General features: G+C 43.7%; 1 protein-coding gene across 2 annotated transcripts in view; it reads left to right on the top strand.

Annotated features, from left to right (window-relative positions):
• KAT2B (lysine acetyltransferase 2B) overlaps positions 1-18,807 on the top strand; it is a 124,085-nt gene that overhangs the window by 18,108 nt on the left and 87,170 nt on the right. For both annotated transcript variants that reach the window (XM_051858848.2, XM_051858849.2), the window contains exon 2: positions 11,001-11,127. In XM_051858848.2, the coding sequence (XP_051714808.1) occupies positions 11,001-11,127 (127 nt within the window). The remainder of the gene's footprint in view (positions 1-11,000; positions 11,128-18,807) is intronic.

Raw genomic sequence — 18,807 nt, forward strand, 5'->3', positions numbered from 1 at the left:
TTCATCTCCAGGGATACCTGGGTTGTTTCTGCATTTTGGCTCTTGTTCTAAATAAGGCTAATAAAATATGAGTGTACAACTATCTCTTACTTACTGCTTTAATTCTTTTGGGTATATATCCAGAAGTAGAATTGCAGGATCATGCTGGCGCCATGGCTCACTAGGCTAATCCTCTGCCTTGCGGTGCCGGCACACCGGGTTCTAGTCCCGGTCGGGGCACCGGATTGTGTCCCGGTTGCCCCTCTTCCAGGCCAGCTCTCTGCTGTGGCCAGGGAGTGCAGTGGAGGATGGCCCAAGTGCTTGGGCCCTGCACCCCATGGGAGACCAGGAGAAGCACCTGGCTCCTGCCATCGGATCAGCGTGGTGCGCTGCGGCCGGCAGCGGCCATTGGAGGGTAAACCAACGGCAAAGGAAGACCTTTCTCTCTGTCTCTCTCTCACTGTCCACTCTGTCTGTCTGTCAAAAAAAAAAAAAAAATGTATTGCAAGATCATATGGTAATTCCATTAAAAGTTATTTATTTGAAAGAGAGAAAGAAACGTATCTCCCACCTGCTGGCTCACTCTCCAGTTGTCTGGGATCCTGGGACTCGATCCAGATCTTCCATGTAGGTACAGAGACCCAACTATATGAGCCGTCGCCTGCTGCCTCGCGGTGTATGAATTAGCAGGAAGCTGGAATCAAGAGCAGAGCTGGGACTTGAAACCAGGCACTCTGGTATGGAATACTGGCGTCCCAAGTGCATCTTAACTACTAAGCCAAACATCTGCTGCTAGTAATTCCATTTTCATTTTTAAAAATGTTTTAAAATGCAAGGAAACAGAGGAAAAGAGGTGAGAGAGACAGATCTTTCATCCTCTGGCTCACTCTTGAAATAGCCAGGGCTGGGCCAGGCTGAAGCCAGGAGCCCAGAATTCCATCTGGGTCTCTCATGTGGTGTGGCAGGGGTCCAAGCACATGAGCCATCATCGGCTGCTTCCTAGGATGCATGAGCAGGAAGTTGTACTGTAAGTGGAATAACCAGGACTTGAACCATCATTCCCAAACGGGATATTGACGTCCCATGGGGCGACTTAACCTGTTGCACCACAATGTCCACTCCCCTCCCCTCCCTCACAGCCTCACCCCATTTTAAAATTTTTGGAGGAACTGTCATACTGTTTTCATAGTAGCTGCACCATTTTACATTCCTCGCAGCAGTGCACAAAGGTGTTAATTTCTCTACATCCTTGCCACCACTTGTTTCTTTCTTCATAGTAGCCATGTTACAAGGATGAGGTGGTAGCTCATTGTAGTTTTGATTTGTATTTCCATTATGAGCAATGATATTTGGCATCTTCTCATGCGTTTATTGGTCATTTGTGTATCTTCTTTGGAAAAACATCTGCCTGTTTTAAAATTAGCTTTGTTGTTGTTGCTATCATGTTGTAGGAGTTCATTTATATATTCTGGAAATGGACCCATTTATCAAGTGTATAATTTACAGATATTTTCTCGCATCCTGTGGGTTGCTTTTTCACCCCATTGCTTGTGTTCTTTGATGCATAGAAGTTCTAATTTGTCTGTTTTCTTTTGTTGCTTGTGCTTTTGGTGTCACATCTAAGACCTCATTGTCAGACCCAATGTTAGGAGCTTTCCCCCTGTGCTTTCTTCTAAGAGATTTATGGTTTTAAGTCCTGTGTTGAGGCCTTTGATCTATTTGGAGTCATATTTTTGAGAATGGTGTTAAATAAAGGTCTCATTTTATCCCTTTACATGCAGTTATCTAATTTTTCCAGCACCAATTTATTTTTTATTTTTTAAACGATTTATTTATTTATTTGAAAGGCAGAATTATAGAGAGGCAGAAGCAGAGAGAGAGAGAGGTCTTCCATCCGCTGGTTCACTCCCTAGATGGCTGCAAAGGCCGGAGCTGCACCAATCCGAAATCAGGAGCCAGGAGTTTCTTCTGCATCTCTCATGTGCATGCAGGGGCCCAAGGACCTGGGCCATCTTCTACTGCTTTCCCAGGCCGTAGCCGAGAGCTGGATCAGAAATGGCACAACCAGGACTTAAACCCGGCACTACACCTCAGCACCAGCCCCCTCAGCACCGATTTCTGAAAACAGTGTCCTTTCCCTGTTGAATACATTTGGTACTTTTGTCAAAAGCCTTTGGGGTCTCTCTTTCTTCCCACTGTTTCCTTTTTGAGGAAATGCCAAACTGTTTTCCAAGTGGCTGTGCTATTTTACATCCCTACTCTACAAGGGTTCCCATTTCCCACACCTTTGATGATCCGTTATTGCTGCCTTCATGACTACAGCTATCTTAGTGGGCGTGAAGGTATGGTTTTGTTTTTATTTAAAAATTATTTATTTGAAAGGCAGAGGTTCAGAGTGAAGACAGAGACACACACACATACAGAGATAGAGAGAGAGAGAGAGAGAGATTGTTCATCTATTAATTCATTTCTCAAATGCTGCCAGTGACGAGGTCTCCCACACGGATGGCAGGACCCAAGCTCTTGGGCCATCTTCTGCTGCTCATTAGCAGGAAGTGGAGAAGCTAGGAGTGGAAATGGTGCTCACATGGGATGCTGGCATCACAGGCCGTGCTCATCGCGCTGCACTACAACTTCCTGGTTTTGGTTCTTCACTGGTAACCATTTTGCCTTTATTCAGCTTAGAGCATAGAGATCCTAAATAAAGTGAATCTCCACCTGCGCCTGCTTACCCCTACAGTGCTCTGAGCACCTTCGGAGTGATCAGTAACCTCACCTAAGTCTCATGTTACCTGGAGCTTTAGCTTCGTTTCTTTGTCTTTGTCCCTCCCTCCCTCCCTCCCTCTCTTCCTTCCTCCCTCCCTCCCTCCCTCCCTCCCTCTCCTCCCCCCTCCCGCCTCCCCCTTTCTTTCTTTCCTCTTTTAGATTTATCTGTTTGAAACACAGAATTAGAGAGAGAGAGAGAGAGAGAGAGGGATCACCATTCACTAATGGCCACCAAAGCCAGGGCTATGCCAGGCCAAAACCAGGAGCCTGGACCTTCTCCCATGTGGGTGCAGGGGCCCAAGATCTTGGGCCATTTTCTGCTGCTTGCCCAGGAGCCTTAGCGAAGGGCAGCCGGGTCTCAAACCTGCACCTACCTGGATGCTCACGGTGGTTTATCCCGTTTGTACCACAATGCTGGCCCCATGGAGTTTCAACTTTCTCTCCCTGTAGTGGGAATAATTAGTACCTTCCTCAAATAGGATGAGACGAGGATACATATACATGTACCCGACTCATTTTAGGTGTCAATGAATCTTGGCTTCACAGTTTTGCTCCATAAATTTCCTGTGAGCATGTTCTTACTGCACTGATTACTTTCCTGTAATATGATTTTCCAGTATTTTAAGCCTGACAGATTCCTGCTAGACCGCTAGGCTGGCTTTTTCCTGTTCCGCCGAATGTCCCCCAACTATCCTCCCACCCATCTCATGTATTCACACTGAGTAAACTGCCGACTCCCCTCTCCCCTTGTAAGCTGGGTTTACACAGTTTAGCTTCCTTCTTGTCATCCATCCTGACTTCTGCATATCATCACAAAGTGTGTTGCATTCTTGTGACCTCCAACCCTAGTTTCTGTTGGCACAGAAACATTTTTATCCCAGGTCTGTTGAAAGCAGTGTGGTGGCCTTGTCTTCCTTTTTGGTTCTGCAGAGTCTGCAGAGACTTGCTCTTGGGGGAGATGACGTCATTCAGGCAGCCTCCCCTCCTGTGCCCAGGTTGCTAGCTGCCGCAGTAATTGGCTTGGCAGTGCATCCTGTAAAAGGTTGTCCTTCAGCGGGTACTTTGTTAAAGCTGCAAGGCCAACCCCCTTGGGAGTTCCCTTAGACTGCAGCTGTCAAGCCTAATTAAGGAGAGATATAGGGAAGGTGTTTTGAAGGGAGACCTCTTATCTCAAAGAACAGTGGCCAGGCTGGGACATTTGGAAGGGGGAGATGCAGGCCAAGGTGGAGGGCATGGTGGCAGCAGCTCAGAACACTTGTTGGAAAGTGCTTTGCTGGCAGTTGATGATAATGACATTGAATGTTTCTTAAAGGACTTATTGCCCTGAGTAGCAAATTGGGCGGTAAGTCTCACACATAGTAAAAATATTGTGCATCTACATCTAGTGTTTCATGCTGAATGAGCACATATAGAAAGTGTTTTCATAGCCTACCAAAGAAATCATGAACCAAATGAGCAAGGTTCAAGGTAGTCCCAGATATTTCAGTGCGGGATAACTTAAGACCACTTAGGGATATTGAGGCTGTTCTATGCCTGGACTCTTAGGGTACAAAGAGAAGACTTGGGACTTGGAGGTTAGATTCGCTTTAAACTAGTGCAGTAGTATTTAATAGAAATATAATGTCAGCCGTGTGTGCAATTTAACATTTTCCAGTAGCCCATGTATTAGTTTCCTTAGGCTGAATAACCAATTGCCATGAACAGGTGGCTTGAAACAGCAAATAATGTTCTTTTATTCACTGTTTTGGAGGCCAGAAGTCTCAGATGAAGGTGCCTTCCAGGCCACAGGCCTCAGAAAAATCGGGGAAGAATTTTTCTTACCTGCTTCTAGCAGTGGCTCTTGTAATCTTTAATGATCTTGGGCTTGCAGGCGGATCCCTGCAGCCTCCCCCCAGTCATCACTGGGCTTTCTTCCCTCTGTCTGTGTCTTTGTGTCCAGATCTCTTCCTTCTTTCTCTTAGGGAAACACCCATTGTTGGTTTCAGGCCTCATTCTAAATCACAGATCCTTCACTAATAACATCTACAAAGACCCTGTTTCCAGTAAGGTCCCATTCTGAGGTTGCAAGTGGACATGAACTTTGGGAACCTGTTCTATCCACTACACTACATTAAAGAATAAAAAAATTCAATTCCATTAATTTTAATGCTTTATTTAATATAAGCTCCCAAGATAGTATCATTGTAATATGTAATCAATATGAAATAATCTAGTGATATATCTTCACATTTCTCTTTTTTTGTACCACATCTTTGAAATCCAGTATGTATTTGGTAGGTGGAACACATCCTGATTTGGATTGCCACTTTTCATGGACTCAAGTTCTGTGTGTGACATGCATAGTTGGACAGCTGTGGGACTGGTAGAACTTCTGTATTTCACATGTTTTTTCCTTCCCCCGTTAGTTATCTTTAATCTTCAGGAAACTTTCTGTGTATTTAGAAAAAGTCTGCACTATCCTGAGCAAAAGAAATAGAAATTTACGTTGTAAAAGATAGTGTGGGGCTGGCGCTGTGGCTCAGTGGGTTAAAGCCCCAGACTGTACTGCCAGCATCCCATGTGGACGCCGGTTTGAGTCCCAGATGTTCCTCTTCCAATCCAGCTCTTTGCTATGGCCTGGGAAAGCTGTAGAAGTGGGTCCAAGTCCTTGGGCCCCTCCACCCACGTGGGAGACCTGGGAGAAGTTACTGGCTCCCGGCTTTGGATCAGCTCAGCTTTGACTGTTGTAGTCACTTGAGAAGTGAACCAGCAGATAGAAGACCTCTCTCTCTCTCTCTCTCTCTCTCTCTGACTTTAGCTCTCTTTGTAACTCTGTCTTTCAAATAAATAAAAATAAATCTTTAGGAAAAAAAAAAAAAAGCTAGTGCAATCCCAAGACTCAGCAGGGGAAGCAAATTAACCAGTTTTCAAAGAAAAGACCTTTATTCAGTTACATTTTAAGCATTGATGTTTGTTGTGTGCTATAATTCATTTGGCTCTGCATCAGAAGTGCTTACGTAAGTGCAGTTAATGTTTGGAATGTAGCTTCTTACCAAGTAGGGGAAATGTAAGACTTCATTATTACACATCTCCCTGATTGACGTTTGTGACTCAGACCTTTATGAGCCCCCAGTGAACATGGCCATTATTCTCTGTTGTGTTAGGACAAGAAAGAGCATAAACTTTTCTTTCTCAGCTAAGCCGGTTGCAATAATGAAGTCAAGATCTATATCTCTAAGTATCTGTATTGTTTTTTCTAAGAATGAAAAGCTTGTTAGTTGCCAGCTTGAATTTCAGTGAGGAAGGGGCTTTCTATAAGCAACTCCACAGGAAGAAAACTTTGCATCTTTAAATTCTTCATCTGTGGAATGTGATAAGGATGTGATTCCCATCCTCCTCTCTCAACAACTATAACTGGAGGCACAAATACAAGGAGACTTCAAAAAGTGTGTGGAAAATGGAGTTAAGAGATAACTTTATTTTGGTGCGGAGGTTTTTGAAATTCATGCATACAAGAGGTCTTCAAGAGTTTGTGAGAAATGCATATTATGAAATATCATAGATTTAAAAACTATTTTTTGCAGCAAAACACACTTGTCTTTTATTTCCATTTTTCCATGACATCTTGAAGTATCCTTGTACTGCTTTTTTTTTTTTTTAAGATTTATTTATTTATTTATTTGAAAGTCAGAGAGAAGGAGAGAAAGAGAGAGAGAGAGATCTTTCTTCCACTGGTTCACTCCCCAGCTGGCCGCACTGGCTGGAGCTGTGCCGTCCGAAGCCAGGAACCAGGAGCTTCTTCGGGGTCTCCCATGCGGGTGCAGAGGCCCAAGGACCTGGGCCATCTTCTGCTGCTTTCCCAGGCCACAGCAGAGAGCTGGATCGGAAGTGGAGCAGCCAGTTCTCCAACCTGTGCTCCAACCTGGGATGCTGGCACTGCAGGTGGTGGTTTAACCCACTGTGCCACAGTGCCGGCCCCTGTGGTTGGTTTTGTTCTGGTCTGGCCAATTCTACTCCCTGTTTACAGATGATCTGCCAAAAGAGACTTAGGGTCTGGTTGCTAATGTGCCCAGTAGCCAAATCCATCATGCTTGTGGTTGTTTAGAGAGTGAGGAAAGACTCCCAAATTGCATGATTCCTTGGAGTTTTGAACTTCTGGTCATTGCCCATCTGACTCCTACCCCTAAGGTAAATCCAAGGGTCTTAGTAGGTAATGAAATCCTGACTAGAAAGTGTGGCATCTTCATGGCAATTTGAGGAGAATCCTTTGTTTTCTCTGTGCACCTTGTGTAAGGTATTGTTGTTCCTTTATGTCCAGATGTCAAATTTATAAGTTCTGGGCTCTATTAATAATAGAACTTCCTTGTATAATAGAATGCGTAGTTGATTTCAATCTGGAAGTGGAAAGAAAAAGAAAAATGGGATAATTTGTTCATGTAAATTGGAGATAGAAAAGAAAATGAATTTTTTTAAGCCTCAGTGACTAATACTAAAGGGAGGTGGAGGGGCTGGTGCTGTGGCGTAATGGGTAAAGCCGCCGCTGCCTGCAGTGCTGGCATCCCATATGGGCACCAGTTCAAGTCCTGGCTGCTCCACATCCAATCCAGCTCTCTGCTATGGCCTGGGAAAGCAGTAGAAGATGGCCCAAGTCCTTGGGCCCCTGCACCCACGTGGGAGACCCAGAAGAAGCTCCTGGCTCCTGGCTTCGGATCAGCACAGCTCTGGCCGTTGTGGCCATCTAAGGAGTGAACCATCAGATGGAAGACCTCTCTTTCTCTCTGCCTCTCCTTCGCTCTATATATAACTCTGACTTTCAAGTAAATAAATAAATCTTAAAAAAAAAAAAAAAAAAGAAAGAAATTAGAGGTGCTTAACCTGATGACTAAAAGATGGAAGCGAGCATTGTGGTAGAGCAGGTTAAGCCACCAACTACAATGCCAGCATCCCATATGAATGCTGGTCCAGGTTTCCGCTGCTTCACTTCCAGTCTAGCTCCCTGCTAATGCCCCTGGGAAAGCAGCATAAGATGCTTGAGTGCTGGGGCCCCTGCCATCCACATGGGAGACCTGGATGGACTTCCAGGCTCCTGGCTTTGGCCTGGCCAACTGTGGTCATTGTGGCCACTTGGGGAGTGAACAAATGGGTAGAAGATCTCTCTCTCTCTCTCTCTGCCTTCCTTTGTGTAACTCTGCCTTTCACGTAAGTGAAATAAATCTTTAAATAGTAAATAAATAAAAGGAAAGAAAGATAGAAGTGATTTGCAGACATCCTGCCTGCAAACCCTGTTCTTTTTCCACCCCCATTTTAAGCCCTGAAGAGCCTATTTGAAAAGGAGAGAATAGACCAAGTAACGAACCTGAAGTCCTTATGTCCTTAAGATTTATGTACTTACTTATTTGAAAGGCAGAGTAAGAGAGAGAGGGAGAATGCCTGCAACAGCTGGCACTGGGCCAGCCTGAAACCAGGATCGTGGAATTCTATCTGGATCTAACCACACGGGTGGCAGGGACCCAAGCCCCTGGGCTATCTGCTATCTCCTAGGTGCTTTAAGCAGGAGCTGGATGGAAAGCAGAGCAATCAGAACTTGAGCCAGCACTTCAGTATAGGGTGTGGGTGACACAAGTTTTGCCTTAACCTGCTGCACCACAGCGCCCACCCCCAGCACTATGGCTTTCTAATATACTGCATGTTTTATTGTCTGCTGTTACCCTATCCCCTACCATCCTAAGACTCCATGAGAACAGGATATTCATTTCCTTATACTAAGAAAAAGGACCTGGCACTTAGTAGGCCCTCAATTAATATTGGTGGATTAATGGATCAATATGCATAGTAGTTCTTTTGCTTGAAATTCAATTCTCCAAACTCAAAGATTTTTGGCTGTTACTGCTCTTTCCTTCTAAGTTTAGCACACCACAGTTATTGCTTTGTTGGGATCATTTTGTCAGTCTTTTTTTTTTTTTTTTTTCTCAAACCAAGGGATTTTTCAGAAAGGCAGCTGGATCAAACCAGCTGCCCAGAAAAGCTGGAGGTTGTAGAGATTCTGGAACTATGTGTTGTGCTACTAGGAGAGGTTGGTCCACAATGGGCTTGTTTTTTTTTCCATCCCCAGGAAGACCCTGGGGATACTTTTGTAGAGGATGAAAACTGTTCTCTCTACCATCTATTCCCTGGCTGAGACCCTGTAAACTGGACTACCAAAAGACAAATTAGCAAGAGCAAAGCAGAAAGAAGTTTATTTAACATGTGTGTTGTGCATGAGTCTAGGCGCTCTACTGATGAGTAGGTCAAAAGGATGATTGGCACTTAGACTTGTTAAGTATAGTAAAGGACAGTACATTTTTTTGAGAAGTGAAAAGACATAGGAAAAGGGCTTTGCTGTAGAGACAAACTATAGAAAGCAAACATGGGGAGACTAAATGGTAGATACAGGCTAGTTTTAACAAGTCTCCTTACATAGATTCCTTGGGAGCCTTGTCTTTCTGGTAAGGGTCTCGAGTTGTCCCTGGTGATTAACTTCTGCCTGGTAGACAGGGAAGAGGGGACACCTCTACAAATTTGTACTCTACTTTTTAGGAAAATATAGGGGAGGGTAGAGAGCTTTTCTTGTATCAGCTCCTTTAGAATTCCTGGGACAAAGTGGCATATTTTGGGGTGGGATATTCACTTTTGTGAGTGCAGGTTCTCATGAAAGTCTTCCTCAAGAATGTAGCCTTGGATGAGTTTGCAGTCTCTGAGGAGGTGGGTGACTTCCTGCTGAGGTCAGCCTAGTAACAGAGCAGTGTGGGTCCTGCCTGATGCCTTGACAAAGGAGGGTCATCGGAACCACTCCCTCTAGGTTGTAGCTCTGGAGTTGCTGATGTAAGGCCCTTCTGGCCCTGCCTTCTCCATTCTTACGGAATGGAAAAAGCAGTCAGGTTGAGCGTGCCAGATTCACAGGGTCCACTAAGCTCTTATGTTCAATATTTGTCTCCTTCTGTGTTGGCTCTTCCTTTTCTTTCTTTTCTCACTCCCTTATACTCATGCACAAGCTTCAGAAACTGTCTCTGTTGCGGGATTTTATGTATGAGGTCAAGGCGGCAGCCATTCTGAACTTTTCTAAGAATCAGACTTCTACTCATTTCAGCCATCTAGTACATGTTGTGGGGAAACAAAGCAGGGAGAAGAGACCTGAGACAGTCAAAGACTGAACACAAAAAACAAGCCAGAAATGTGCACATTTTGTTTTACAGATCAGTGCTGTTCAGTAGAAGTATAATGTGAGCCACATCTGTAATTTTTACTGTTCTGGTAGCCATATTAAAAAATAAAAAGAAACAACTCAAATTAATTAGAATTTCTTTTATTTAACCCATGTGTCTAAAATAACTATTTCAATATGCAGCTAATATAAAAATATTAATGATATTTTACTCTTTTGTTTTTGCACTAAGTGTTTTTCATTTGGTCTTTTTTTTTTTTTTTTTTTTTTTTTTTTGACAGGCAGAGTGGACAGTGAGAGAGAGAGACAGAGAGAAAGGTCTTCCTTTTGCCGTTGGTTTACCCTCCAATGGCCGCCGTGGCCAGCGCGCTGCAGCCGGCGCACTGTGCTGATCCGATAACAGGAGCCAGGTACTTCTCCTGGTCTCCCATGGGGTGCAGGGCCCAAGGACTTGGGCCATCCTCCACTGCACTCCCTGGCCACAGCAGAGAGCTGGCCTGGAAGAGGGGCAACTGGGACAGAATCCGGCGCCCCGACTGGGACTAGAACCCGGTGTGCCGGCGCCGCTAGGCGGAGGATTAGCCTAGTGAGCCGCGGCGCCGGCCTCCTTCATTTCTGAAACTGAGGGCCCATAAAAGACTTGGGAGAGACACAGTGCTGAGTGTGTTCTGTTTATCACCTCATTTTAACTCCTCAGTTCCATGGGTTTCCCTTCTTGTCTGTGGGGTAGAGTTGCAGCTGGAGCCTTGGAGCCTGCAAGATTCAACCTTGAGGGGCATCAGGAAGCTTTTGCATAGACTGTGTTGGAACTGACCACTTCATGGATATCTGCAGGGGGGCAGTGGTAGCAAAATGCAGGGGGAGCTGTCTGGGCCACCAGTATGCAGATTCCAGCTAGTAGAAAAGAACACAAAACAGAAACCAGAATACTTAAATCAAACACCCCCTTTGCCTTTCCTCTCTTTTGGTTTTTCCTGTGGGATAGGTAGGTGTCATAAACTAGTGTTGTCCTCATGTAAAACGTGCAGTTCCAGGGTGCCTGTAACGTCATGTTCTCTTTCTATCCCTTTTGCAGGCTGAGGAGTCCTGTAAATGTAATGGCTGGAAAAACCCCAACCCCTCTCCTACTCCCCCCAGAGCCGATCTGCAGCAAATAATCGTCAGTCTAACGGAATCCTGTCGGAGTTGTAGCCATGCCCTAGGTAAGTACCTAAACCATAAAGAAACAAGTTTGTTTTTGCCTTAGAGTACTAACTTACTGAATTCTGTGGGGTAACCCACCCTGAACGTGGTTTATTTCTCTATGATGCCACTATAAAAACCTCTCTGATCTCAGGATTTTGCTACGGAGGGCTTCATGTGAGAGACAAACCCAGCACTGTTTGGTCTGATGCCCTATTGTCTCTTCCCCCTTTCAACATGAGCTAGGTTGGGTTTGGGAGTGCTAAATAAGATGAAAAGTGACAAGTGAACCAGTTAGAATAAGTAATGTGTCCTGATTCATTCTGATGGTGGGGGGTGGGGGAAATCTTAGGGTCTTTGATCCTAGGGTTGAAACTTCAACCAGCTTGTTCTTTGTTTAAAAATAATAACTATTATTATCTTCTGATTTCCTGAACTTTCCGGGAGTGCTTCATGCTGTCTTTATGTTCATTAGTTTCCTGTATTTAAGAAGTCTTTCTTCATTGGAGTTACTCTTCATTGTGTTTGTGGAATTGTTTACTTGTCTTTCCCTTTCATCGTATTTGTCCTTGGAAAATAATTATTGTCAGTATGGCAAGCTAGAGTGAGTCAGAGTTACTCAACAGGACTATGCTAATCTGTTGTTCTGTGTCCTAATGTGAATTTTAGGATAAAAATTTTTTGGGGGGAAGGATGACTGGGCATTTAGTTTAGTGATTAAATGCCTACATCTCACATTGGAGTACCTGGGTTTAAATCCAGACTCCAACTTCCTGCTAATGTAGACCCTAGGGAGCAACAGTGATGGTTCAAGTAGCAGAGTTCCTGCCACTCATGTGGGATACCTGGATTACAATAGCAGTTCGTGGCTCTGGTCTGGCATAGTCCTGGCTCTTGTGGGCATTTGGAAAGTGAAGCAGTGGGTAGAAGTTCTCTGTGTGTCTCTGTCTGTCTGAAATAAATAGATGAAATTAAAAAAAATTTTTGGAAATAGTATTTTATTTGAGTAGATATAGTAGGTGGGAAGTTCATTTTTTTCTAGATATTAAAATGACAGTTCATAAAGGATCCTGGAGTATTATTCTACTTTTCTGCCTGCAGTTACCCAGTCTCCCTGAAAGTGTGTAAGTCCAGTTTACCATCTAGTACCACAAGGGCATGGCACTGGGTAGAGCGTTCTTTCCACCTGACAATTTGGAAGTGGGAGGCTTCTTTTGCCATCATCATTTTCTCCAGAGTTTTCTGCTGATATATATATGGGCAGCATCAGTCGTCAAGATTAGTGTGTTGTTAGGTTGAGTCTGGAGTTTCATTTTATACCTAGCAGGAGTGTATTTCAATACTGATAGAGCAAAACAGTAGCACGAGTTTCCCAGGAAGTCACTGCACTGGAGTAACTTTCTAAAACAGGAAATACTTTTAGAGAGCACTGATCACCCAAAAGAAGTAAACACATTGATAAAACATCATTGGGTTGTAATGAATAATCTAGGCTCTGATTTTTGAAGCAGTCAGTACTAAAGAGAGATTCCAGAAATTTCAGAACTGTCTTTGTTTATTGTATACCTGTCTTCACAGTTAATCTATGAGAAGGGAGTGAATACCACTTAGAATTGCCCTAGGCAATATGATGCAATAAAAAGCTGGTATCAAGAAATCCTTAAGCTCTGGGCTTGAACTATATTAGGCATTGATTGGGAAATCCTATTATCCTACATCAATTAACATTTTAAAACAAAATCTTCTTTCTTAGCTGAACAGATTGTCTTCAGAGCATGTAACAACACATGAATTCCCCAAGGCACAAAAAAATGTTTCACAAGAAAGAGTTTGCTTTTGTATTTCTTAACAAACTTTGCAAATAAATGCCTTTATTTGCCAATACATAATCCAGGAAAAGTAAATGTCCTTGACCTGGCAAATCCATGCCAGAAATTTAACCTATGTATACATCAAGATATGCCCTTAAATTAAACTAAAAGGACAGTTACTGTAACCTTTTGTGATATTAAGAAACAACGTAAAGATCCAAATGTAGCAGATAATTGGTTGAATTATGAAAGCTAAAAACAAATCCAATGTGACCATATTGAAAAAAAAAAAAAAGATGTTTTCCAGTGGGGAAACATTCTTAAATTATTAACAAAGAATTGGTCTTAAAGCAGTTTATTTGGAGGCTTTATAGTTTAGCACTAAATTGTAGGATCACCCAGCTTAATTTCAAACCCTAGTGCTAAAATCAGTAGCTATGTGTAGGGCAACATTACTTAATCTGCCTGAATCTCAGTTTTTTCTGTTTTGAAATAATATTGTCGGGGAGTTGAGGAATTCTCTGAGTCACAAAAGAATTTGAGGACGAAACAAAGATAAAAGTTAGCTGACAAATAAGATTTATCAGCAGAGTTAAAGTATACTCAGAGGGAATGGGAGCATCCCTTTGTATTATCTGAAAGGACAGCGTTTGCTGCTGTGGACAGAGTGTTACAAGAAAGGGGAGGGATTTCCAGGAATTTGGTGACTGCTCATTTTCTAATCTCCTAGGAAATCTTGGAAATGTCATGTCATAAGGTACATAATGGCAGTAGGAGTGTCAATCATGGTAAATAATATTCTAATAGGCTTTAGGTCATCTCAGGATGCAGTCGGCAACCATGTTGGGTTTTTCAGCTGGTACCAGGTCTGGGCTGTGGTTTTGCTGCAATACTGATTTTGGGTTGCCGGCCACAGGAGAAGTTTTGGAGGCGATACCAAGGCAAGGTGTGGTGACACATTTCCTCTGGCTGTTTCTATCCCTGCCTTCTTACCTATAAAAACAGTATCTATTTTATAGAATCATTGTGAGAAATAAATGAGAAATCACATGTAAACATTTTAAAATGGTACCTGGCCATAGATATATTATGACGCGTTTTTAGCAGTAATATTACAATTCAAAGTTCTTTCATTTCAAACAGCTTTAAACTTTGTCTTATTTAAATAGGAAAATAGTGTTTATAAGAAGGGTACAAGTATCTCCTTGAAGCTGAAAACAATGGGAAAACAGGTTTTCTGTTCCTTGAGTCTCAGCTGCAGAAATTCCTGGACCTGCTGTCCAGATCGCTGGCACTGAATGATTCAGCCCAAAGTTGCCTCTTTCTCTGAGTCTGTGCAGGGTTTGGATCCCAAGTGGAGAGGATCTGATTGGCGCAAGCTTGCGTGTGTTGGGCCCCGAGTTTCGTTCTGTGAAAACACAGATCCCCAGGTGATGGATTCTGACTCAGGAGTCATGCACTCATGCTTCATGGGATTAATCCCATTTTATTAGTTTGGAAAAAGTCGTAAAAGAAAGAGCAGGCCTCCTGTTTCTCTACCCTCACTCGACATAGAATAACTGACTAGTTTCTGCAATTCTCCAGCCTTCTAAATGCCACATGATATCCTGTTGAGTCCATTCCATTCTGTACCCGGCATCAGATCCTGCAGTTTGAGGGCCCGCTGCCTCCCAGAATGCCCCCTCTTCAGAGGCCAGAGAAGTTCCAGTCTGACACCTGTGCATCTGACCTGTTGTCTGTAAGAAGTTCCGTGAACACTATTCGTGGTTTTGACAGTTCTCTTGGTGGCGCACAGAACTCAGGGAAGCACTTAAATTTGCTGGTTTATGGGAAAAGACATTATTTAAAAAGATTTATTTATTTATTTGAGAGTCAGAGTTACAGAGAGAGAAGGAGAGGCAGAGAGAGGTCTTCTATCCGCTGGCTCACTCCCCCGATGACTGCAATGGCCGGAGCTGCGCCTATCCGAAGCCAGTAGCCAGGAGCTACCTCTGGGTCTTCCCATGGGGGTGCAGGGGCCCAAGGACTTGGGCCATCTTCTACTGCTTTCTCAGGCCATAGCAGAGAGCTGGATCGGAAGTGAAGCAGCCAAAACTGGAACTGGAACCCATATGAGATGCTGGCAATGCAGGCGGCAGCTTTACCCGCTATGCCACAGCGGCCCCAGGGAAAGAACATTATAAAGGATATAGATGATGGTGAGATGAGGGGATGTGTAGGGCAAGGTATGGAGGTCAGGGCCGGGAGCATACCTCCAGGCACATCTATGTATTCAGCAGCCTGGAAGCTCATGAAACGCATCCTTGAAGAATTTTATGGAGTTTAATCTCCACAGTTCCCTGTCCACTACTAACTGCCACCTTCCTAGGAGGCTGGAGGAGGGGGTGGAATAGTCCAATCCTTTAATCCTCTCATCACTTAGTCTTTCTAGGACCAGCCTCCTCCTGGGCTGTCTCGGAGCCCCACCTTACTCACCTCATTAGTGATTCAAAGGGTCTTCTTGTGAACTACAAAGGCACTTCTATCACAAGGTATGAGGCTTTTAGGATCTCCACGACTGGAACTAGGGAAAAGACCAAATATATTATAGTCAAACATATATTTTAGTATACAAGAATAGAGATAAGGTCTAGGGGGGCTGACACTGTGGCACAGTGGGCTAAGCCTCTGCCTGCAGCGCCAGAATCCCATATGGGCGCCGGTTCAAATCCCGGCTGCTCCTCTTCCAATCCAGTTCTCTGCTATGGCCTGTGAAAGCAGTAGAAGATGGCCCAAGTGCCCGGGCCACTGCACCCACGTGGGAGACCTGGAGGAAGCTCCTGGTTCCTGGCTTCAGATCGGATCAGCTCCAGCTGTTGTGGCCATTGAGGGAGTGAACCAGCGGATGGAAGACCTTTCTCTCTCTCTCTTCTCTGTCTGTAACTCTACCTCTCAAATAAATAAATAAAATCTTAAAAAAAAAAAAAAAAAGAGATAAGGTCTACGGGCAAATGCTGTAGCACAACAAGTTAAGCTGCCTCCTGCAGTGCCAGCATCCACATTGGCCCTAGTTCCTGTCCCAGCTGCTCCAGTTCTGGTCCAGCTCCCTGCTAATGGCTTGGGAAAAGCAGCCAAAGAAGGCCCCGGTACTTGGGCTCCTGCTACTCACCTAGGAGACCTGGATGAAGCTCCTGGCTTCAGTCTGACCTGGCTCTGGCCATTGTGGCCACCTAGGGAGGGAACCAGTGGAGGGAAGATCTCTCTCTCTCTCTCTCTCTCTGTGTCTCTCCCTCTCTCTATAAGTCTGACTTCCAGATAAATAAATAAATCTTTAAAAAAGCAGAAAGGGTCTAGAAGGATGTATGTTGAGTTGCTGATTATTTTTCACAGCAATGAAGTTATAGGTATTTTAAAAATATTGTCCCCCTTTTCTTCCTCTGTTCATTTCTGTTTTCTTACAATTGAAATATCTGCCATTTTTTTCTTTTTTGTTTTTAAAAATTTATGCATTTATTTAAAAGGCAGAGTGACAGAGAAGCAGAGACAAAGAGAGAAATCATCCACTGGTTCATGCCACAAATGGCTGCAACAGCCAGGGCTGCTCCAGGCTGAAGCCAGGAACCTGGAACTCCATCCAGGTCTCCAACATGGGTCCCCCACTTACTTGGGCCATCATCTGCTGCCTCCCAGGTACATGAGCAGGAAGCTGGATTGGAAGCAGAGGTGGGATTTCATTCCATGCACTCTATTATAGGATGTGGGGATCCCAAGTGACAGTTTAATCTGCTGTGCCGCAATGCCCACCCCTCATTTTTCTTATTGATTGCATATTGAAATTATATTTTGGATATATTGGATTAATTAAATTTATTAGAATGTATATCACCTGGGTTTTTTTAGAATATTTCTACTAGAAAACTTTTAATTTGTAGGGCTCACATTATATTTCTAATTGAATAGTGCTAGCTTAGAATATTGTAGTCCATTGTGAAATTATTTAATCAAATTCCATTGACAAGAATTTGATAAGAGTTTCTTGCAAGCCCATCATTTAGCCTGACATGTCTTTCTATTTTAATATTAATAAAAGTTTTTTTAAATTTTTTTTTTTTTTTTTTTTTTTGGGACTGCTGATGTAGGTAGCAGTCTGACTCTATGACCAAAAAAGAAGGAAACAAACCTTTGGGATCACAACACAATTGGAATTTCTGTTGTTAGTTTGGGATTGAACTGTGCCACAGCATATACTCATGAAATTTGACTAATATTGTTAGAAATGAGCAGGCTCTGTAAAATGTTTAACATAATGTTTATTTAGGGCATAATATGAATGACCTAGACCCAGGAGACACAAACTCAGTGACATTTAATGAGCCTTGGTAAGGGTTGTAGTGCTCAAATTCTAGTCAGAACTTGTGTATTCCATGACAGCAAGCTTTCTTTTATCATTACGTAGTGAATGTACATTGGCTTGGCCCCAGAAGGTAGGCTTCTGGTGGGCAGGGGTGAACTCCCAGAAGAGATCACTTTCTTTAGAACTTGGTTGGTTACAGCTGTTGTTAGAGACAGGGAGCATCTCTGGAAAGAATGCTACTTATTAATTTTAAGGACACTTCTGGGAATAGATAAGGAATGTACAGATAAAGTGCAAAGCATTGTACAAGCCTTGCTCCAGATGTCTAAAGTGAAACAGACCCTGTGTGCCTATCACTCGAGTCCTGTCGACCTAGGAGATAAGAGTAATAACTCAGTCTGGAGCCTTCTTAGACAAGTCTCAGTTGGTATTTCTCTTGAATGTTCGAAGGCTTTTTAAAATTTTTTTTAAAGATTTATTTATTTGAAAGTCAGAGTTACACAGTGAGAGAAGGAGAGGCAGAGAGAGAGGTCTTCCATCCACTGGTTCACTCCCCAGTTGGCTGCAACGGCCAGAGCTGTGCTGATCTGAAGCCAGGAGCCAGGAGCTTCTTCCGGGTCTCCCACACAGGCACAGGGGCCCAAGTACTTGGGCCATCTTCTACTGTTTTCCCAGGCCATAGCAAAGAGCTGGATTGGAAGTGGAGCAGCTGGGACTTGAACCGGTGCCCATATGGGATGCTGGCACTACAGATGGGTGCCTTCGCCACTAAGCCACAGTGGCAGCCCCCATTGTTAATTCTCATAGTATAACACATGAAGAACAGAGATCCTACATGGGGAGCAAGTACACGGTGACTTCTGTTGTTGATTTAACAATTGACACTCTTGTTTATGACGTCAGTGATCACCCGAGGCTCTTGTCATGAGCTGCCAAGGCTATGGAAGCCTCTTGAGTTCACAGACTCAGACCTTATTTAGACAAGGCCATAATCAAAGTGGAAGTTCTCTCCTCCCTTCAGAGAAAGGTACCTCCTTCTTTGATGGCCTGTTCTTTCCATTGGGATCTCACTCACAGAGATCTTTCATGTAGGTCATTTTTTGCCACAGTGTCTTGGCTTTCCAGGTCTGAAGTGCTCTCATAGGCTTTTTATCAGACGCCCCACTCCTGATCCATCTCCTTGCTAATGCGCTTGGGAAAGCAGAAGATGGCTCAAGTACTTGGACCCTAGCCACCCTTGTAGGAGACTCAGATGGAGTTACAGGCTGCCGTCTTCAGCCTGCCCCAGCCCCAGCCATGTGGCCATGTGCAGAGTGAACCAGTGAATAGATATCTTTCTCTCTTTTTGTCTTCCTTTCTTTCTGTCACTCTGACTTTCAACAAATATAATAAGTCTTAAAAAAGTTACTTAGGCACATTATTGAGTCAAACACATTTCCTTTGTTTCGCCTACATTTACCTAGACTTAACATTCAATTACTTTCCTCAAATGTATGGGTTCCCTGCCTGCTGACTAACGAACCCAGTCATGCTTCATGAATCAAGTCCATTGGGGA

Source organism: Oryctolagus cuniculus, chromosome 4 (assembly GCF_964237555.1).
Source record: "Oryctolagus cuniculus chromosome 4, mOryCun1.1, whole genome shotgun sequence".
NCBI classification, from domain to species: domain Eukaryota; kingdom Metazoa; phylum Chordata; class Mammalia; order Lagomorpha; family Leporidae; genus Oryctolagus; species Oryctolagus cuniculus.